This window comes from Rhinoderma darwinii, chromosome 3 (genome assembly GCF_050947455.1).
Source record: "Rhinoderma darwinii isolate aRhiDar2 chromosome 3, aRhiDar2.hap1, whole genome shotgun sequence".
In the NCBI taxonomy this organism is placed as follows: Eukaryota; Metazoa; Chordata; class Amphibia; order Anura; family Rhinodermatidae; genus Rhinoderma; species Rhinoderma darwinii.
Window position 1 is genome coordinate 240,392,791 of NC_134689.1, and position 23,717 is coordinate 240,416,507.

The following is a 23,717-nucleotide window of genomic DNA, read 5'->3' on the forward strand; positions in this document are numbered from 1 at the left end:
GACTTCGCTGTGTCCATATATGGACAGTGTAGTCACGCACTTCTCCTGTAGCGGAATCCCCGGCCATAGAGTCGGGGATTCCGCTGCAGAAGTGCGTGACTTCGCTGTGTCCATATATGGACAGTGTAGTCACGCACTTCTCCTGTAGCGGAATCCCCGGCCATAGACTCGGGGATTCCGCTGAAGAAGTGAGTGACATTGCTGAGTCCATATATGGACAGTGTAGTCACACACTTCTCCTGTAGCAGCATCCCCGGCCATAGAGTCGGGGATTCCGCTGCAGAAGTGAGTGACTTCGCTGTGTCCATATATGGACAGTGTAGTCACGCACTTCTCCTGTAGCGGAATCCCCAATCCCCGGCCGACTCCTACAGGGAGCAAAAAAAGACCCTCCTCCTCCTCCTCACATGCACTCTGCACTGTGAGGAGGAGGAGAGAGAGTGCGTGAGCGCCGGTAGACCCGGCCATCACTCGGGACACATTCCGGTGATGGCCGTGTATTACCCGGCCCCATAGACTTCTATGGGGGCCAGGCAGTTATCCCGCCCGTCAAAAAATCGGTCATGTGAATAGCCCCATTAGGGGTCTATTATTCCTAATGCAGCCAGGTGCCGGCCGATTTATGAACGGCCGGCACCCGGCCGGGAAACCCTGTCGTGTGAATCCCGCCTAAGGCCTCACTTTGTCTTAATTATTTCTTAAGAGTTAAAGACTGGCATAACTCCGTTTTCATAAAACCTTTGCAACGGGCAAGCGATTAACTAATACTCACCGGAAAGGGAAAGACATGCACCAGATCAATGAGTTTTTAGGGAGCAACTACAGCCATCTGTAATCTTTAAGGTTTATGATACCAAGGGTATGTTCACACGGCTTATTTTCGGCCATTTTTCGGGCCATAAACGGCCGAAAAAAATCAGAAGAAGAACGCCTCCAAACATCTGCCCATTGATATCAATGGGGAAAACAGCGTTCTGTTCCGACGGGGCGTTTTGTTACACGGCCGTTTCTCAAAACGGCCGCGTATATAGACGCCCGCGAAAAAGAAGTGCATGTCACTTCTTGAGCCATTAGTTTTTTGAGCCGTTTTTCATTCACTCTATAGAAAAACATCTCCAAATACGGTCGTAAAAAACGCTGTGAAAAAATGCGAGTTGCTTAAAAAAACAAAATGAAAATCAGGAGCTGTTTTCCCTTGAGAACAGCTCCATATTTTCAGACTTTTTTTTGCTAAGCGTGTGAACATACCCTTAGGGAAACTTTTCCTTCTAGCTGCCTTACAGATACGGTGAATGATAGCAGTGGGTTCTCTCAGCCCATCTAATGCTCGATGATGCTCACATATCGCCTGCTTAGCTCAATTGACAATGATGGATTCTGAAAATCTCTCCCGGTTAGAAGCGATCAGAGTTATCATAACAAATTATTTTCTCTAACGTTCTTTTGTGACAAACCTAATCCAGAACAAGATTCTTACGTTGGGGGAAGATTTTTTTTGTTTTCTAAGAATATAGAATCCTTATCAGGACTTTCTAAAAAGTTCAGTAATATTTTTGTGTACTGGAAGAACCGATCCAGGAACTAAACATTTAATTCTGGATGGTCTGGAAGTCCTTTATAGAGGAAGTAGCTGGAATATGGCGAAACCCAGGGTTGGGCTGCTCCTTTGGCATGCTGTGCACGAGATTTTATTGATGCATGTTTTTATCATATCTGTTGTGAGTATAATAAATTACTTTTTCATTTCTTATAAGCGTGTTGCAATAATATACGATTGCACTTTATTAGCATGGAATAGGTTAAATCTATCCCCATTGCTGAATGTAGCTGGAGGAAGAACTACTGGCCACAGAACACCTTGTGGAGGTTGCGCACTCCTACAATTCTCTTAACCTGAAGCATCTACTCCGAAGAGGCAAACATTTTGGAGTCTTCCCGTGTGAGCACAGGCTCAGCAGTGCCTTGAATTTAGAGTTCGGTTTATTGGAAGTCCTTTATGCTTCATAACGCTGTGACAAGCAATACTTTTTCATCCTAAAGCTGCGTTCAGATGTTGCTGTGAGCCCAGCCTAAGTGAGAGGCAGAAAAATCTTTTTATTCCAGTGTCTCATATTAGTAGGTCAGAACTGGGGGCTTTCTGCTCCAGCAAGAACCCTCAGGAAAAGATCCATAAGTCACAGGAACAGATACACATGGTACTTCCATTTCGTGCCTTATTACATTAGGAGTAGCTTACCAAGGTCAAACAATTAGACAACAGCAGTGATGTGAAAAAAATTCAAGTCGTCACAAACCTCATTAAGGGTACGAACACAGAACGGATACACTGCATAAAAGTACACAGTGTATCTATCCTGGCAGTCACAGGCAATTCCGCCAGAAAAACCGCACCAAATCCTGGTGCAGTTTTTCGGGCAGTATGTCCGCGGCGGAAATACTGCAGGAATAGGAAAAAAAAAGTTTATACTTACCACCCACGCATAGCCATGGCGACATGTCCCTCTCTTCCTGAGTGTAGAACGGCCTCCTGAGATGATGCAGTAGTCCATGTGACTGCTACAGCCTATGATTGGCTGCAGTAGTCACATGGGATGAAATGTCATCCCAGGAGGCCGGGCTGCACTCAGAACAGAGGATTGCACTGCTAGGACAATGGCAGAGGTAAGTATAACGTTTATTCATTCTAACGAAAAGAAAGAAAAAAAAAAGCTTTTTTTTTCTTCTCATTTGTGATTTCTGCAGCATAATCGCAGCGTTTCCGCTGCAAAAGTCACAACACATAGCTATTTGTTGCGGGTTTTACATCCCATTGAATACAATGGGGAGAACCCGCAACAGAAGAGTAGTGATTCTGCAGCATAAATTGAAATGCTGCGGCTTATAAAAACTGTACTGCAATTTTTTTCCGCTGTGTGTGGATGAGAATTGTTCAAATCTCATCTACACTGCTGCTACGGTACTACGCTGCAGATCTTCTGCAATGAAATCTGTGGAGGAAAATATGCAGTGTTTACGCACAGTGTGTGCCTACCCTACAGTGCATCCGGAGACATAGACTTTGGTCCACGTCAGGTCCACAAAATTTGTGCCAAAAATGGGAGTAGCTACAATTTGAATGTGAACAACAATTATTATACCACCAATTGGATCTGCTAACGTTATTTGGCAAGAAAAATGGACTGAAAAGAAGGCCATGTGGAAGGGCGTGTGAGTTGCATTGTTGTTTCTGGTTTCTCCTCCTGCATCAGGCAAATCTAGCCCAATATAAGTCTGCAAAGCACAGGGCTTGAAATGAATCCGCTACCAGTAGCATCATCTCTTCTCATTTATCATACTTCCAGAAGATCTAGAGCGGTGATGGACGTATGGTATAAACAATAGGAGGAGCATTTTCTGCTCAGGTGCTGTTGTGGAGGTTTACAGGTTAATAGGTCATGCCTCCAATTAAAAAGTTTTAAAAGTCCTTGCTAAGTCTCTAGATGGTGAACACTAAAGGGTAGCATTCACACAGTCATAATATAACCAAGAACAGCATCAGATCCGGTCAGATCTAACTCCCCACTTTTTTGTTTAATTTGCTCCCTTGCTTTGTTCTTACTCTATCCTACATGGAGCCAAATGATGGCAATCTAAAAATGGCCTTATACTATACACATTTTAGTGCAGTCTCAAATGGTCTTAAGGTGACAATCGGATTTCTTCATGACATCCCAATCCTTTCTTTTTTTTATTGAAAACTAACTTTCTGCATCAGGGATTAACTCGTCATGAGAAACAAAACTGCAGTGTACTAGGTGAAACAACAAAAAAAGACAAAAAATAAATAAGGTGGCTGTACTTCTCAAGAGCTGTATGGTTAGGTGTCTGGCACGCAAAATAAAATCAGCTGAACTTCCTGTAATACCGTCGCCATATAGCGGTGATTCAAATATTACAACAGTAGTGTGTTCAGTGCTAGATTTTCTTTCTTCTTCGTCGATATATCCGAACTACCAACAGGGATTACAGCACAGCAGGTAATGTCAGTGGTGTCCCTAGTAACTATATTTAGTTCTGCACCTCAGTACATGAATGCGCAGAATAAATTGCTGAATCACTCCAGCTGTTGACATGAAAAGCACAGAGATCCGATAAAGAGGCAATCTGACAGCTCATGCAGCTAAGGAGGACAACACTATCAGATTACATGCGGAATACAAGCCACAAATTACCTGTGGATTTCTAGGCCACTAAATAGGATTTACTAGCATAAACACAACTGGGTTTAGAGACCAGATGCATATTTTGGTGAGAAATCCTGCGATTCCGTCTGTTATTTAACATTTACAAAAAAAAGTGAAAGTCAACTTGAATAGACCTGCACAATCCCCAAATTTCTAGCTATAGTGATCTACAGGGAAATTCTATTAATCTTGTATCTGATAATCAGTTACTTTCTTCCAACACGGAACCACATAATTTCCATTTTCACAAGCCCACAACCAATTAGGAGACTGCTTTATGGCCAGTTTCAGATGACCACAACACAGACCCATTTTAAGGCCTGTATTACAGGTAATACACCAACTCATATGTTTCTACTGACCAAAACTTGGATCATTCTAGTCCTATGTAATGCTTCACTTGAATGGACGTTAGGTGCTCATGGCCTTATTCCATGTAATAGAACCGCTGGTGGATCCAGTTCTTGTGGCCGTAATACAGATGCTAAAATACATCCACTTTTTGACTCTCTAAAAGTGACCTAAAGAACAGGCCCTTTATTGGCGAAACATATGGTCACTTATGAGTGTTGACCAGGACTATCGGCTGTAGTAGTTCTCTCAGCAGGGCAGAGCAGCAAAAAGTCATATGTAGAAAGCATAGCTGTGAAGCAAGTGCAGTACGTAACTAATGAAAAAGAATCTGTAGTAGTGGCCTCTACACTCCAGGTGTACCTATCCCTGCTCACATGGTAGATCACCTTACTGAGGCTTCACAAAAAGCAGATCCGATAATGACTGCCACTTCTGGCACAGACTAACTGGGAACAGGCCTGACAACATTGGCAAGGAGGAAATTTCTCATAATAACCAGAAGGGCCACTGTGGGGAAGGGAGTCCACCTGAAGGTGACAGGCTCTCCAAGTGCACAAATACAACACAATATAACGTGAAACTGGACATTTGTGATAAAACATTACATTCTCTGTACACTGCTCACTTACCCGCCAGGAGAAAGGTGATAAGGCAAGTTTCCTTTGGCATGTAAAGCTTGAGCCTGGACCCACTGAATACATACTCTACAATTGCTTCTGAACGACCAGCTCTCTGCAAGAAGGGGAGAAACTGTTTTGCTTTCTGGGTGTCCTGGAGAGGGAAAAAAAAAACAAAAAAACAAAAAACACATTAAACATTAAGTCAAGAGGTATGACAGAAAGTATCATAATGGATATAAAGTAAAAAGAGCAAGTACAACATTTAATGAAATACATTTTTCTTTTAGAATATCTAATGGGTAGCCAGTCCAGTAACAGAGGAGATTGCCTGTAAAGCATACCTTACACAACTATAATAATTTTAAAATATTCTGAACAAATTACCATGATAGATTATGGAGCCCACAATAAATGGCATTTGTCCATATAGGTGAATGACCAAATCTAACATTTCCTTTATTCATCAACATAAGGGACGTAACTATAGGAGGGTGCAGAACACTCACACCTGGGCCCTAGGCCTTGAGGGATCCAAAGTCCCCTCCGCTACATAAGAAGACCCAGTATCATAAATTGCACATGGTAGATGTGAAGCCTTGTTACAGATTTTGCTTTAGGGCCCTGGAACTCCAAGTTAGGCCTCTGATCAACCCCCAAGCCCAAGTATCTGGTGTCAGGACAAATTCTAGAACTTCAAATTTGGTCAAAAGCAGTCTATGGTTACGTGATAGCAGCCGCTGAGAACAATCTGAATGGAATGTTCAATTGGGTTACTAATAGGTAATAAATAAGCAAGATTACTATATTATATATATATATATATACACACACACACACACACACACACACACACACACACACACACACACACACACACACACACACACACACACAATATATATATACATAGAGATCAACCAGAGCAGTTTGCTGCTATTACTATAATCACAAGATAATGACTGGCTTATGATCTATCTGTAATCAGAGTTGAAATAAATGAAAATTCAGAAGTCTTACGCTGATGAAAATGCTTATAACAATTCATACTACAGGAAGAAAACCATGTCCGTTATCCTTTCTACTAACAAGATCACGGTCTATTTCGTAACTCAAAAGTAAAAAGGGTTGCCCTTCACCCAGGTGTAAATGCATATTCATCGCCATAGATAATAAATCTCAAAAATGAATACTTTATTACATTGTTCCTTTCATACAAACTGCCAACATTAAACATTAATACACAGTAGCAAATTAAATTTTAACAAGCCTTTTAGTCCCGTTATTGTTAAGGGTGTGCTTCTGTTTTTATACTTTCAAGGAAAGAACAGGAATTAACCGAACATATTACCTATCCGTCGTATGCTACGGGACCGGTCAAGTGGGTCATTGGGTTTAATGTCCCACTGGATGTGAACAGGCGCTGCATATGGGGCCGCTGTACAAATCAAGCATGCTATTTATTTATTCTTTAACCCCTTCGCGCTCAGGTCAGTAATAGTACGTCCTGCTAAGTAGAACGTTCGCGCTCAGGTCAGTACTATTACTGACCTGAGTAAACACGGCGCCATTTAATCCCGGCGCGTGTCTGAGCTGTGATACCTGCTATTTCCGACAGCAGGCTATCACAGCTTAGTGTGCAGGGACCGATCGCGGTGGTCCCCGCCGATTAACCCCTTAGAAGCCGCGTTCAATAGCGATCGCGGCTTCTTAGGGGTTAAGCTGCCATCGCCGGCCTGCTACACGATAGCGGGCCGTGATGGCTACTATGGCAACCAGAATCCTAACAATGGACTCTGGCTACGCCATCGACGGAAGCCTAGTGGGTCCCGACAAAATCAGGACCCACTATGCTTGCTGTCAGCGAACAGCTGACAGCTCTAATACACTGCACTACGCATGTAGTGCAGTGTATTAGAATAGCGATCAGAGCCTCCTGCCCTCATGTCCCCTAGTGGGACAAAGTAAAAAAAGTGTAAAAAAGTTAAAAAAAGTTGTGTAAAAATAAGAAAATAAAAGATTTAAAAGTAATAAAAGTAAAAGTCCCCCTTTTTCCCTTATCAGTTCTTTATTATTAATAAAAATATATAAACAAATAAACTATACATAATTGGTATCGCCGCGTCCGTAACGGCCTGAACTACAAAACGATGTCGTTATTTATCCCGCGCGGTGAACGCCGTAAGAGAAAATAATAATAAACCGTACCACAATCACAATTGTTTGGTCACTTCACCTCCCAAAAAATGGAATAAAAAGAGATCAAAAAGTCGCATGTACCTAAAAATGGTCCTGACTGAAACTACAGTTCGTTACGCAAAAAATAAGTCCTCGCACGACTTTCCTGATGGAAGATTAAAACAGTTATGGCTCTTAGAATAAGGTAACACAAAAAATAAATAATATTTTACAAAATGTATTTTATTGTGCAAACGCCATAAGACATAAAATAAAACTATAAACATCTGGTATCGCCGTAATCGTATCGCCCTGCAGAATAAAGTGAATATGTCATTTATAGCGCACGGTGAACGCTGTAAAAAAAATTGAATAAAAAACAATAGTAAAATTGCTGTTTTTTTAGTCACCACGCCACTTAAAATTAGAATAAAAACTGATCAAAAAGTCGCATGCACCCCAAGAAAACTGCAATGGATTCCTCAAGGTCTCTAGTTTCCAAAAAGGGGTCACTTTTGGCGGGTTTCCACTGTTTTAGCACCACAAGACCTCTTCAAACCGGACATGGTGCCTAATAAATTAAATTAAATTAATTAAATGTCACCTCTACTTTGCTCTAAATTCCTGTGAAACGCCTAAAGGGTTAATAAACTTTTTAAATGCTGTTGTGAATACTTTGAGGGGTCTAGTTTCTGAAATGGGGTGTTTGATAAGGGTGTCTAATCTATGGGCCCCTCAAAGCAACTTCAGAACTGAGCTGGAAACTAAAAAATAAAATAAAAATGAGGTAATACTTCGCTTCTTACATTATACTCATAATGAGCCGTGCCCACCCCGAGATGACCCCAGTTTTGACCGTTTGTATAAACGGAGACCCCTATTAGACCGTTCCAGTGCCCGGTTTTCCCAAGCATTCACCCCCGAGAAGTGTATTTCTATAGATGAATCCCTGGTACATTTGAAAGGGAGGCTTCAATTCCGCGAGTACCTGCCGGGTAAGAGGGCAAGGTATGGCGTGAAGATGTATAAGCTGCGAGAGTGCATCAGGGTATACCTACAAATTTAGGATATATGAAGGGAAGGACACCAGTTCTCAGCCCCCAGAATGCCCCCCCTTACTGGGAGTTAATACAAAAATTGTGTGGGATTTGTTGCACCCACTGCTGGACCAGGGTTACCACCTCTACCTGGATAATTTTTATACCAGCGTCCCACTCTTCAACTGCCTCGCTTCCAGAAGTCCTGCGGCATGCGGCACTGCTAGAAGAAACCTGAGAGGCCTCCCTACGACTCTGCTTGGGCAAACACTCAGAAGGGGTGAGAGCAGGGCACAATCTAGCAGCAACATATTGTGTGTCAAGTACAAGACCAGGGAGATGCCACACCAGTACCCATGTACCTGTACAAGGTACCAGTACAGGGACCCCCAAACTAGACTGCATCCTGGACTACAATAGGTACATGGGAGGGGTGGACTTGTCAGATCAAGTCCTGAAGCCTTACAGTACTTCTGGAAGTGAGGCCACAGGCATCGTACCAGGGCAACACTTTTTAGGAGAAGTTCCCCAAACTGGCAAGAAGGGAAAAAGTCAAAAGAGGTGCAGAGTCTGCTATAAGAGGGGGATAAGGGAGGACACAATATACCAATGTGACACGTGTCCCGAAAAACCAGAGCTCTGTATGAAAGAGTGTTTTCAAATTTATCATCCATCCCTTTATTTTTAATTTACCCCAGTTTTACTCGCTCTGATCCACTTCGCACAGCTTACCCCTCCTCATCTTTCCCCTCTAAGCCCTGCTGCGTGCCCAGGCAGCTGATAACAGCCACATGTAGGGTATTGCCGTACCCGGGAGAGCCAACATTACAGTTTATGAGGTGTATATCTCCGGTGGCGCATGCTGGGCACAATATATCGGACACTGAATTGTCATATATGTATAGAAAATTGCAAATTTCACTCTGCACCAACTGCTGCACATTATCTTTTACACAATACCTGTGGGGTCAAAATGCTCACTACACCTCTAGATGAATTCCTTAAGGGGTGTCGTTTTTAAAACGGGGTCACTTCTCGGGGGTTTCAACTGTACTGATACCTCATGGGCTTCTGCACACATGACTTAGCACCAGAAAATTCCCAGTAGGCCACATGGTGGTCCTTTCCTTCTGAGCCCTCCCATGGGCCCAAACGGCAGTTTATCACCACAAATAGGGTATTGCCACACTCAGGACAAATTGGGCAAGAAAATGTGGTATTTTATTCCTTGTGAAAATAAGAAATTTTGAGCCAAAACTACCTCTTATTGGAAAAAATTACATTTTTTTGAATTCACAGCCCAATTCAAATAAATTCTGTGAAAAAACTGTGGGGTCTAAATGGTCACAACACCCATAAATAAATTCTTTGAGGGGTGTAGTTTCCAAAATGGGGTGACTTCTGGTGGGTTTCCATTGCTTTGATACCTTTGGGGCTCTGCAAATGCGACATGGCACCCGAAAACCAATCCAGCAAAATCTGGGCTCCAAAGAACACATAGCGCTCCTTTCCTTCTGAGGCCTCCCATGGGCCCAAACAGCAGTTTATCACCACAAATGGGGTATTGCCGCACTCAGGACAAATTGGGCAACAAAATGGGGCATTTTGTTCCCGGTGAAAATAAGAAATTCTGATCAAAAATGACATCTTATTGGAAAAATTGTCATTCTTTTAATTTCACAGCCCAATTCAAATACGCGCTGTGAAAAAACTACGGGGTCAAAATGGTAACAATAACCATAAATTAATTCCTTGAGGGGTGCAGTTTCCAAAATGGGGTCAGTTTTGGGGGATTCCTACTGTTTTGGCACCTCAACACCTCTCCAAACCTGGCATGCTGCCTAAAATATATGCTAATAAAAAAGCACCACCAAAATGCACTAGGTGCTTCTTTGCTTCTGGGGCTTGTGTTTTAGTCCACGAGCGCACTAGAGCCACATGTGGGACATTTCTAAAAACTGAAGAATCTGGACAATACATATTTAGTAGTGTTTCTCTGGTAAAACCTTCTTTGTTACAGAAAAAAAATAGAATAAAATTGAAATTCAGAAATAAAAACGAAATTTGCAAATTTCACCTCCACTTTGCTTTAATTCCTGTGAAATGCCTGAAGGGTTAAAAAACTTTCTAAATGCTGTTTTGAATACTTTGAGGGGTCTAGTTTTTAAAATGGGGTGCTTTATGGGGGTTTCTAATACATAGGCCCCTCAAAGCCACTTCAGAACTGAACAGGTACCTTAAAAAAAAGGCTTTTGAAATTTTCTTAAAAATATGAGAAATTGCTGTTTATGTTCTAAGCCTTGTAACGTCCAAGAAAAATAAAATAATGTTCAAAAAACGATGCCAATCTAAAGTAGACATATGGGAAATGTGAACTAGTGACCATTGTGGGTGGTATAACCGCCTGTTTTTCAAGCAGATGCATTTAAATTCTGAAAAATGCTATTTTTTCTACATTTTCTCTAAATTTTGCAATTTTTCTCAAATAAAGACTGAATATATCGAACAAATTTTACCACGAACATGAAGCCCAAAGTGTCACGAGAAAACAATCTCGGAATCGCTTGGATAGGTTTAAGCATTCCGACGTTATTACCACATAAAGTGAAATATGTCAGATTTAAAAAATGGGCTCTGAGCCTTAAGGCCCAAACTAGGCTGCGTCCTTAAGGGGTTAAAGAGGCGGATAGAAGAGATTCCCCGCCTGATTTATGTGAACGCACCCTAGGCGAAAACCATTAATAACAGCATGTGTGACTGAAGCTCTAGTCACATTTCGTTTTGTATAAGTATCGTCGGTAATATTCCATAGTGGTATACGTCAACCATAATGAAATGGCGCGGTATATCTATTTGCGGTGGCCCACAGTTGGGGAAAGCAAAGTCTGCAGAACTTTTCTATAAAAGAAAAAAAGGACACCCTTTTTCAGTCGTGTGAATGGTGCCCTTTGGCTACACCGAACGTGTACCCATAACGAGACGTGAACAGAGCCTAAGAACGTGTCCTATTTCGGTCATATTCATTCCAGTTTAGTTCTATTTCACAGCGCACTGGAGAACTTGTGATCGTATACAAGCTACTGTATATTGAGCATCTTCTGGATAGCCGTGCGTTTTCAAGAAAACCACAATGCAGTCAAGCACGCTGCAATGACCTTGCTGGTTAATGAAACAGTGATGGCATCATGGGAATTTTCTTTTCTTATCCAAAAAAACGTCACACCTACAGCTCTTGTCAGAAAACATACCATGCTTCGGAATCAACAATGTAAACCATGGACATAATTCTAGCACATCTATCTGGTAGCCATGGTGATCACAACTTTCTACCAACATAATATTCAAAAACCACAAGTTATGACTGAAATGCAATGTGGCAACATTGGAGTTACAATTAAGGCGCTGTACAGACAAAGTGGTTAGGCAATGCACGGTGTACTGAGAATATAGGATAATCCTGCTCTCCTTACATCAGTGAATCCCGCAGACATTTCATCCACTACACGAGTCATACTGCTGGTACACAGGTCATGTTGGGTTCTCACGCTCCGCTCAATCTCACAATGAAATTTGTTCATTCACGTTATTGTCCTGTACACACTGTGCCTGGATGATAACATTGTCCGCAGCTTCCATTCAAAGGCTGCCATGCAGCACAAAGTGCCAGGTCTCTAGCGTTTCTGGATATGTACAGACTTCTTGTCGAACGTGAGCCAGTATAACCGCTATTATTAGTACTCATCTCTCCTGCCACCTCTTAGAGCTCATTCAGACCAGTGTAATACTCGTCCCTGTGCTGTGCGTTAAAACACACAGCTCACGGACCCCTTGATTTCAATGGGGCCATTCAGACATGCTTGAGTTTTCACGCCACGGGCGTCCGTTGCATAAAACTCACTGCAAGTCCTATATTGGTGCGTTTTCATGCACCTAGTTGCCCATTGAAGTCTATGGGTGCGTGAAAGCCACGGACAGCACACAGGCGCACATCTGTGTGCTGTCCGTGTTTCACGCATCAATTAGATAGAAATTTAGAGAATTAAAAAAAACAAAAACAGAAGAACTGCTTGCACGGACATTAAAACCGCATGCCACACTGAAATGAAATGTAGAAAAAACACGCTTGTCTGAATGTAGCCTTGAAGTGATTTACATGGTATTTTGTCTTGCAACTAAACCATGCGAATGGAAAATCCAGGAAGAGCTTGAAGGACATATAATCAACGTGAAAAAATGTGTTTTATCTTCCAAGATTTCTTGCCTAAACAATTGATGGATTTAGTTGACTAACCAAGGATTAAACACTTTGATCAAGAAAACACAATTATTATATAATATCCCACTTTTCGCTCTGTAATGCAAGACTAATCTACTTCACACAACTTAGACTACATTCAAACGACTTTGAAAAAAACGGATGCTAAAAATGGAGCAACTATCCATTTTTCGTGGACGTTTTCCATTAGCGTGTCTCCAAATTTTCATCCATTGCCCAGCCATCTGACCGTTTTTAACAGCCGTTTGTCTTGAGTTTTAACGTCCGTTAAAAAAAAAAAAAAAGGATGAATTTCATTGGTCAGGTTTTTCTTGTCCTCTTTCAGTGATTCAGGCCTGGTCTCTTATGAGGAGGCCTGCTCCAGTGGAACAACGCAAGAGGCACAATGATGTCATCACGATGCCTGTATCACAAACAAAGCCAAATGGCTGGAAAGGGAAACAACGGTTCTCTTGCCTCGCCAGCGCTGTCAATTGTATCCGCATATTTAGACGCGGATACAATTGAATCCCCTTGTGAGGGCCTCCCTGGGCGAGAGGAATAGCAGAGCCCTTGTCACAGGGGGGTTCCCCCTGTAAGAGACCAGAGCTATAGAATAAAAAGTTCCTATTAACTATACTAGGGAAATGCACAAATGTGTTGTGCTCCTACTAAAGCCGGCTACAACACTAGGCAGCAATGAATTGATGGCACTTCATACTGCAGAATAATGCTTACTGTTTTTTAAGCAGTTTTAGATTGTGCTTGTGGTCAGAATATTGGTTTAAGTGAAGGTAGGATTTAATTTTGTTATGAAAAATGGGCTTCAAAAGCATCTGCACTATGCAGCTTGCACTTTAAAGCCTCTCTGATCAGACACAAGGAGTTCTTCTGCATAATTCACGGGCAGCGTTTGAAGTTCCCCTGCTGCCGAACTGTTTTGATGAACAAACATCTGGTCAAAAAGAAAAGTGAGCACCCATAAGGTCAGTGTATGTCTAGACCCAAAAAATAAAAACATTGCATCACATGCTTCATCCAAGTTGCTGCAGCGGATATGTGCACAGTCACAGAAGAGTGCAGAGCAAAAATATAACGATGGTTTAGGTTAGTCAGCAAAATGTTGTGTTTTTAGGGTTGTCTTATTTCATGCAGTTACTAAATAAGAATGATATAGGGCTCGGCCACACGATGCGGAATTGCTGCGTTTTTTCCAGCCGGAATTTCAAATGGAAAAAAACGCAGCAGAATACAGTAGCAGCATAGTAGATGAGACTTAACAAATCTCATCCACATGCTGGGTAAAAATTCAGAGCAGAAATTGACCTCCGGTGCGCATTTTTCGGACTGCAGCTCGTAAATTTCTGCTGCATAAAGTGGCCAGAATTGCTGCGTTTTTCAGAGGAGATGTCTCAATCTCCCAACATTGTGAAAATCGCCGCAAAATCCGCACCATTTTCTGCAGTAAAAACCGAAGAAAATTGTGTGCTTTTGCAGCAGTGGAATGTCTGCGTCTTTCAACGGAATTGCTGCAGAATGTTTTTGCAGCAATTCCGTTGTGTGTGGACCAGCCCTTAGAGTAATGGAGAATCTTACAGTATGGCTGCTTTCAAGCGGTAGATGACATCACAAATCATGTCCTTTACAAATTATTTCACAGAACCATCCTACACATCGGATAACGTTCACACAAGGATAAACGTAACTGCATTAGGATCCTTTAAGTACATTATATGCCTTGATGAATTCTAAACACTTAAAAGTTATAGGAAAATGACATTCATTTCTATGGAAACAGGGACTTGTCACAAAGTATATTGATACTCTGTGTGCAGTATCATTTAAAGCAGAAATACAAGTAGTATTAATTATTTCAAATTAAACTAATAACACAACCAGAACATGGTTATTACAGAGACTGGTTTGCCTGGACTCAACATGCCCGCTCCTTTCTTCCCAAGGTGTCTTGCAGCAGGTTATCCCCCTCTCCCTATTGAAATAACATGCATGCTAGGCCAAACTCAGCATGCTTATTAATGAGGAAACCAGATTAAATATCGGTCGGCTGAACAAGCTAAGGTGTATGGCCAGCTCAAAGAGGTACTGCTATCTCCGTGTTGGCATTGTTTGCATAACGTCAGCGGGAGATTACAACTTTAGTATGATATAGCGAGAAGTATCACAATGGTTTAGGGCTCATTCAGACCAGCGTAATACTCGTCTGTGTGCTGTTCTTTGATATAACTCCCAGCACACGGGCCCATGCAATTCAATGGGGCCATTCACACATGCGTTGTTTTTCACACAAAGAGTGTCCGTTGCGTGAAAATCACTGCATGTCCTATATTGGTGCGTTTTCATGCACCTAGTCGCCCATTTAAGTCTACGGGTGCGTGCAAACCACGGACAACACACGTACGACATCCGTGTGCTGTCCGTGTTTCACGTATCAAATACAATGAAAAGCAGAGAATTTATTTTTTTTTTTAAAAATGAAGTGCTTGCACAGATGTGAAAAACGCATGCCACACGCAAAGCACGCTGATGCCAATACGCAACGCACACTGCCAAAAAATTAACGAAAAATGCATCGTTTTTTAGGTGTGCAAACCCGACACGCTCGTCTGAATTTAGCCCAAGTGTCACAAAATAAATGTTTAACTAGAATTCCATTCTCTAGAGAGTAGAGTATTTCCACCTAAATATTGGAGCACAGAGTTATCAGCATCCCTGTGTAAAATGGAATCCTTTCCATAGAGGCCTTATATGTGTGAGCATATATACAATGTTCTCCTGAGGTGCGGGAGTTCCCATAGCCAGTATTCATCACCGATATCAACCAACTGGATTTCCGCTATCATTTCACTAGTTTATATTAGAAAATAAAAACAGTGATCGATGTCTACTAGCAAAACGTGTAAGGTTTCGGTCTACGATTGTTTTATAAATTAGGCCCGTGTGCTCGCCTACGTCCTAAATTCAGGAACCTACAGGATCAACCGATAATCTGCAAGTATTTTATATCCATTACAGACCATTATACAGATAACCGGCCCAGAATTGCATCTGGAGATTTCTAGTCCGTATTATGTAGAATGTGGCCAAGAGGAAACACCCTGCAAAAAAAAGAGCCGCAGTCATTTCTAATAAAAGTTTGCTTGCCAGCTTTCTAGCATGAAAGGCGCTGTCTCTCATCTCTCTACAGCCCGGAGATACAAAACGCACATTGGCTAATAAACACGCCAGATTCTCCCTCTCAACAGGAGGCATTGATTTCCCTTTGCCTTCTCTACAGCAATATTTTAACACTGCTCCCTACATTTTATTGGCTGCTTAGACTTTGTATCTGCAGGATCCTACATTTATCACTTGTGCTAAAAGAGTACATTACATGGTTTAACATGAGCCTGCAGGCAGGAGATGAGGGGAAAACATGATATGTTTTAGACTTCTGAACGCTTTCTAAGCAGCCAAGACATATGGCATTTGAGTGGAATATAACAGAATTTCATGGGATAAACATGAGAACACACTAGGTCCTTTAAGAAATAGTCATTAAAACTAGGTTTATAATCTAGAAAGCAAATTGGCATTACCCCGATGATGCCATCAATGGCACGGATATAAAATAAAACCATCAGGTGATACGTGACAATGAAGGTGTACAGTAATAAAGCCATACATTGTATCGGTGTGGCCCAACAGAACAATTGTAAGGTATTATAAGCTCAACTGTAATGCCAATGCCAATTACTACCTAGGCAGCAGCCCAAAGGGCTATCGTAAGAAAAAAACACACATTCCCAAACTCATGAATGCTTAAAACTGAAACCTATCCCAACAAAGATATCAGAAGGCATTTCTTTTATCAAGTTGACGAAAAAAAAAACACAAATCACAGGTCACCAAGAGAAGTTTTTCTACAATGTCCTCAGCAGCCATTGGACAATGCATCCAAAACGTTGCTTTCAGGACCTTCCCTTCCTTTATCAACTCCTCCCCAGACAAAAGCATTATACTTTGACTGATGCCATATATGCCACCAGAAATGCCATCTATTTTTTTTTCCAGGAAGCATCGAACTGCGACATTTTAAAAAAGCAAAGGCTTTCAGTATTTCATATACTTATTGGTGAATGGCCATAGAAGGTATATACTCCAGTGACATCCATCAACATATGGTGGGAAGGCTCTGCACACCGAGTACTAGCCAAGTTACCGAGCTGGGAATATAGTGATAGACAGATCAGCACTTCTGCCGAATTAATATGCACAAGCTGCAGGGCTAATCTGGAAATAGAAGGCAAGAGAGCAAGAAGCAATGTTAACCCTCGCTTTGAATGGCACCGACTATCAAAACAAGGCAGTAGTGCGTCTACCTTTAGAGGAACAGTATTATAAGGATAGCTAAGGGTTACAGTAATTTTGACTATCTATATTAGACATCACTATAAAAGTAATAAATGTAGCTTATCACATTTCTCTGATTAGATGCTGTTAATACAGCAGGGATAGCAATAAAACACTCAAGATATTGCTTATTAAATAACCCCTACTCCCTAGAGTCTGATAACTGGAATATAGCCACCAGTGCAAAGATGTGATACTGGAGAAGACCAAGCCCTGGAAGCAGAGTTGTGGGAATATTCACTATGTGAGTTGACGCCTTCAGACTTTCAAAGGGATTAGCGATACGGGAACTTTACTATGTTACATGGTTATTGATTGATGGAAAAGAAAATCTAATATCTTGGTGACTGTATGACGGCTGAGCACTGTTGCTCTATAATCATACGGTCTAATCTACAGAGGGATTGTGGGTGGAGAGAACAGAAGTGACTGGAACAAATCTAACAACCCTTCTCTAATTCTCATTGCTTTCATATAGGTAGGGTTTAGGAATGCGATTCAGGCAAGACTTGTGAAGATTTAGCCGGCCAACACAAAAATTCACGCAAAATTATTGATAACTAAACAATTGTGAATGGGCTTCTTATAAACTTTGTATTTAAGAACAAATGTTTTACGTTTCATATGTAGTCATGTTGCTGGTCACGGGAATTTGCTTCTCAGTACCCGATGGTAAACACTCACTTTGCTACTCAGACTGGAGATCCTGAGATGTGAAGTTGGAGGTCAAGAGCTGGGAACCTACCCTACAAGCAATGCTTTTAGGAGAGAACACCTCCATAGGATATGGATCTGATGAAACATTTTTTATTTTTTTTATTTCTGTAGGATGAGACAGTAAAAAGCTCTGTGTACCTCTTTATGAAATCGGAGGCATACAAAAGTTACAGCAGAGGGCTCATGCACTTCTGTGGCAGCCGTAATATGGCCCCGTACAAAAACAGACACATAATACAACTGTGTACATTAGCCATTAGCGTAGTCGCTATTCACTCATGCTTCTTATGTGAACAGTGGCCCCATGGGTCAGTTTATTTTTATATGTGGTCAAGGGCTTGCACTAACCCTTTAAGAACCTGAATATTTTTGGAATTCATGAACAAAACACAATTTTTATTTTTTATAATGGATAGGAGATATATATATATATATATATATATTTATTATAATAATTCCTTACTCGAACCATTAGGCAGTATTTACACGCTTTTGGTGCTTTATTTGCCACAGATTTGCAGAGGTTTTGGTCTTCTTAAAAAATGACAGTAAGGGTATGTGCACACACAATAATTACGTCCGTAATTGACGGACGTATTTCGGCCGCAAGTACCGGACCGAACACAGTGCAGGGAGCCGGGCTCCTAGCATCATACTTATGTACGATGCTAGGAGTCCCTGCCTCGCTGCAGGACAACTGTAATCATGTTTTCAGTACGGGACAGTTGTCCTGCAGCGAGGCAGGGACTCCTAGCATCGTACATAAGTATGATGCTAGGAGCCCGGCTCCCTGCACTGTGTTCGGTCCGGTACTTGCGGCCGAAATACGTCCGTCAATTACGGACGTAATTAGTGTGTGTGCACATACCCTAAAAGATTTACCATTGACTAACTTTTACAATAAAAATACCCAAAGAACAGCAGCAAAAACAGCACGTGTGAATACAGCCTAATGATTCAAATAAAGGATAAGTGCATATACAAATGAAATATAAAAGAAAGCCAAATCCACTTAAAAAAAAAAGCTTTATAAACACTAAAGATACAGGTTATCAGCCATAAACTAGCACATCAAAAGAGGTTTATGTTAAAAGCTAAAACAAGTACTCCGCCATATGATAAAGTAACCTGCCCTTTGTATCCCAGTAAGCTAACACCCATTTATAAGAAGATTTTTTTTCAATCTTTATTTGCCATATACATTTTATTTCAAATGGAAGCTCAAGAAAACTGATCAAAGCAAATACCACTGATTAGCTACTGACAAATGGGAAATAGTAACCGTTTTTACAAAGTAGAAAGGTCAGCAGTGTTTACGCACAGAAGGAAACTGACCTTTTATAGACTGCTAACTATTGCTCCTAATTCATTCAAGTCAACACATTATCAATACCACCCACAGATTTGGAATATGTAACAAGTCTTTGCGAGAGCTGATTGCTCCCAGATCACCCTGGACTAGAAGAAGGGCTCTGCCCCTCCCTGCATTGCCTGAACGTGTTTGTATCTACCCATGTCTGTCTTGCAAATGGTTCCTTGAGTGTTTTCCAGTGTTTCCCATTCCTGGATGCCTGTATCCCGTTTCCCGTGTTCCTGTGCTATACGGAGTTGGAGTTGTGTCGTTTCGCCTACTGCACCCGCTGTGTTTCTCCGCACCTGTTGTCTGCCTGCTGCCAGAGTTCCATTCAAGTCTAAACCATTGCTACTGTCTCAATTGCCACAGGTACCTTTATCCGAACAATAGACATCGACTTTGTACCCTGTTTGGCCAGCTGCTATACCACTATGGCCGTACGGCCCAGTGGGTGCACATACCCACAGATCGTGACATGCCCATAGACTTGAGATTTAAGGGGTTAAACTTTTGAGGGGAGTAAAGAACAAGGAACATGGTGCTGTAATCTCACACAATTTTAGGCTTCTTGCACAAGAACATATTAGGACTTCTATGGGTCACTTCTATACTTCATACTGAGCATTTTTCATTATGAATCCAATAGGAAAAAAATTGTCGTGCCTCATCGGATACCGTATTACGGAGAGGAGAATAACTTCATAATACGGTAAAGTACGGAGCACCATCAAGTGGTATACAGAGTTGCTAGAGCTAGGTAGGACAATATGCCACTGCGCACTCTGCTCTGCCGTGTACATGAGGCATTTATTTAAGACAGGCGGGTCAGAGTCCAGACTGCAACCTTTTGAAATATCAAACTTTCCTGTGGGAACCAAGAGCTGAACTTTGGATAAGACTATTTCACACACCTACAACATATGTAGATTCTGAAGCTAAAGTTTGGGTTAAAGGACTGGCTTTTAAAATGGTATTTACAATGCTACAAAACATAGCATATTATTTATATATTGTCACATAAAGAACCAACATATTCTGCAGCGCTGTACAGAAATTGCCATCACTTCCTGTCCTCTATGACTCTCACAATCTAAATTCCCAATTGCAAACGCCAAATTAGCCAAGGCTACGCCGTAAATATATGCACGTGAGAATTGAAAAAAGTCAGCTATGGGGCATGAAAGTCGAGGGAGGTATCCAGGTCACCGAGGGATCACAAAGTACTTTGGGAGCAGCACACACATACACAGGTCTCTTCTGGAGAGGAGCTATGTTGCCTGTTAAACAGATCTTCTAGTAAGTACTGTACTAGACTCAGATTAATGGCGGCACCGCGGCATGTTGATTATTAATGTGTACATACTCAACATCTTAGTTTTTTTGGGGAAAAAACCGCTTGTACAAAAAGGTTTCAAACTGTAGGTGTTTTTTACATGCATTTTATAGTTAATTTTTTAGATAGTTAAATAGTTAATGCTAAATACAACCGTTCTTTTTCTTATAGTCAGGCTTAATAGAAGCCACACTTCGGCTCACCAGCACACAGACTTCTCTCTACCAGGCTGCAGTGACTATGTAAAATCATCTTAGCAGCAGAGAGAAAGGGAGGACTGAGGAGACATTACAGTCTATAGTGGTGAGAGGGGGTAGGAAGAAGCGAGCTGACTCAGTGTAGGAGAGTACGATATCACACAGCAGGTAGAGATGGAGAGCGTAGTATGTGCCACAATCCAGTCTGCTGTGAAAATACAGCAATCTTAGAGCAGGAGAGAGGGGAGTAGCACATGTTACTGAAAGTACTCACTGGGCTCTCTTTTTTTTTAGAAGCCATCCAGAAAAGGTGAAATTCCAAGCAAAAAAGAAATAAATAAATAAAAATCAAGAGCTTGTAAAAGGGAAAAAAAAAAAAAAGGGTTTGCATGTTTGAAAGGGTCGATGTACTCTTTAGCCTATCCAAAGATACAATTTTTGAGTGCAAAACTGAACCTTCACTTCAGGATTTCTATTAACCGTTCGCGGTTAGTAATTTTTATTTGGCAGAATTTAATGTTAAGTTTAGTTTATCTCAGTGCAGCTATTATCCCTGCAAAGCCTCTAGTTTTGGAAGATGTTCCAGCAAGCCAAACTTTTAGGCTTCATGCACACGACCGTGCCTGTAATTATGACCTGTTATAAAGTATAAAGCATAAAGGAGAATGGTCCGTAAAATAAAAAAATAGGACATGTCCTATTTTTTCGGCAGGTTTCTAGGGCATGGACACCCTCCTGTAGAATTACGGGAAGGTGTCCGTCGGCCATAGAAATGAATGGGCCCGTAGTTACGGGCGATTTTACAGTCGTGTGCATGGGGGCCTTAGAAGATCACTAGTAGCTTCTATAGCCCCCAAAAATTTGGTGTCAATGTAAGCTCCAGAAAGAACTAGATATAAATATTAGAAAAGTTTCCATCAAATCAGGAAACCGGAGGAAGCTGGAGGAGCAATCAGATGTGCAAAGACACAGACTGAGATGAAAATAGAGAGTGTGCGCACGGAGAGTTACCAGACATAGAAGAGGAGAAGGGAAAATGATGTAATCAGAGCCTACCAAATAGGTGACGAGAACCCAAATAACCTACATTCAGAGGAAAATACAACCACATATGAAATGCAGTAGTCACATTGAAAAACAGATTATGGATATTAAGCTAAAATGATCTTCTAAGCCAAGAGGTCTCCAAAACCGATTCTGTGCCAACCCCTTAAAGAGGCTCTGCCACCACATTATAAGTGGCCTATATTGTACACGATGTGATCGGCGCTGTAATGCAGATTACAGCAGTGTTTTTTATTTCGAAAAACGATCATTTTTGACGGAGTTATGACCTATATTAACTTTATGCTAATGAGTTTCTCAATGGACAACTGGACGTGTTTTACTATATGACCAAGTGGGCGTTGTACAGAGGAGTGGATGACGCTGACCAATCAGCGTCATACACTTCTCTCCATTCATTTACACTGCAGATAGCAATATAGCTATATCGCTATGTGCAGTCACATAAACACACTATAACGCTACTCATGTGTCATGACAATGAATATACATTACCTCCAGCCAGGACGTGATGTGTATTCCTTCTCCTGACCACTTCTGTAGCGTCTCTGTGAGTTACAGCATAGCAGGCGTAGTCTCGCGAGATTACGCTGTAAACGGTCATTCACAGCGAGATCTCGCTGTGCTGAGCTGTAAATCACAGAGACGCTACAGAAGTGGTCAGGAGAATGAATACACGTCACGTCCTGGCTGGAGGTAATGTATATTCATTGTCATGACACATGAGTAATGTTATAGTGTGTTTATGTGGCTGCACATAGTGATATAGCTTCATTAGGGGTTTCCGTTGCAGATTCCGCCCAAAATACCTGAAACAATAGCGCAGCATGCTGCGCTAACGTTCCAGTAAATTCACAGATAACCAGATGGAACCCATTGAAGCCAATGGATTCCGTCGGGCACTAGTTGTCTCCGTTGTTCTGCTCCTCTGATGGAACAGAACGGAATGCCGGACGCAGATGTGAATAGGGTCTTAAAAAAAAAAATTAAAACAATCATCACATAAAATTAACACCAAACATTTGCTCTATTTCTCTTTTTGACGATTTTGAATTACATAGTGTATTGTTCTACATTAAAGGCCATTGGAGCAACTTTATATAAGTAGTTTAAAGTTGCCCCAATCACACTGATAGACATTTTTATTTAAGAAAAATGGTATTTAAAAGGTTTACATGGCCTTTAATGTCTAAAGCGGAAGAGTTCTACTTAATCCCTGCTACCAGTTCATAATGGCAGCAAAGAAGACCGTTACAATGTTAGGACCTATCATTACACAGAAAGTCCATTGATTTCAATGTGTGTAATGAATGTCTGCAGTGTGCAGATAAACATACAGATTCCAAGAAAAAACAGCACAAATTATAACTTTAGTGTGAACTGGGAGAAAATGTAAAGGAGTTGTAAAGAGGATATATAGAGGGGGGGGGGGGTCTACACACTGGGACCCATTCATCAAAACAGGCTAAAAGAAACACTGTCTAATGCCCAAAGCAAACAATCAAACTCAATTATAATTTCTTAAACTGTTCTGGTGAAATGAAAGTTTCAATTTAAATGACTGCTATGAGTAACAAAGACTTTCTTTTAGACTCTTGATAAATCTGTCCCTAGGACTCCTTCTAGAAGCCAGAGAAGAGGGTCGCTGGCTTAGGCTACATTTACACGAGCGTGACAGATTTTACACACGTAAAAAACGCACACAAAAAAAATCTGTCCGTGTGCTTTGCGTGTGGCATGCGTTTTTCACGCACTCATAAGCCCTTTCTTTTTTTTTTTTCAATGGAATAGATGCATAAAACATGGACAGCCCACTTTGCGTGTGGCATGCATTTTTCACGTCCGTGCAAAAAAAAAAAAAAAAATTTATTTCTCTACTTTTCAATGTATTTGATGCGTTAAACACGGACAGCACACGGATGTCGTCTGTGTCCTGTCCCTGTTATCATGCACCCATTGACTTCAAGGGGCGGCTAT

General features: G+C 41.4%; 1 protein-coding gene across 2 annotated transcripts in view; it reads right to left on the reverse strand.

Moving 5' to 3' along the window:
• SND1 (staphylococcal nuclease and tudor domain containing 1) overlaps window positions 1-23,717 on the reverse strand; it is a 684,058-nt gene that overhangs the window by 298,396 nt on the left and 361,945 nt on the right. For both annotated transcript variants that reach the window (XM_075857566.1, XM_075857565.1), the window contains exon 15: window positions 5,207-5,348. In XM_075857566.1, the coding sequence (XP_075713681.1) occupies window positions 5,207-5,348 (142 nt within the window). The remainder of the gene's footprint in view (window positions 1-5,206; window positions 5,349-23,717) is intronic.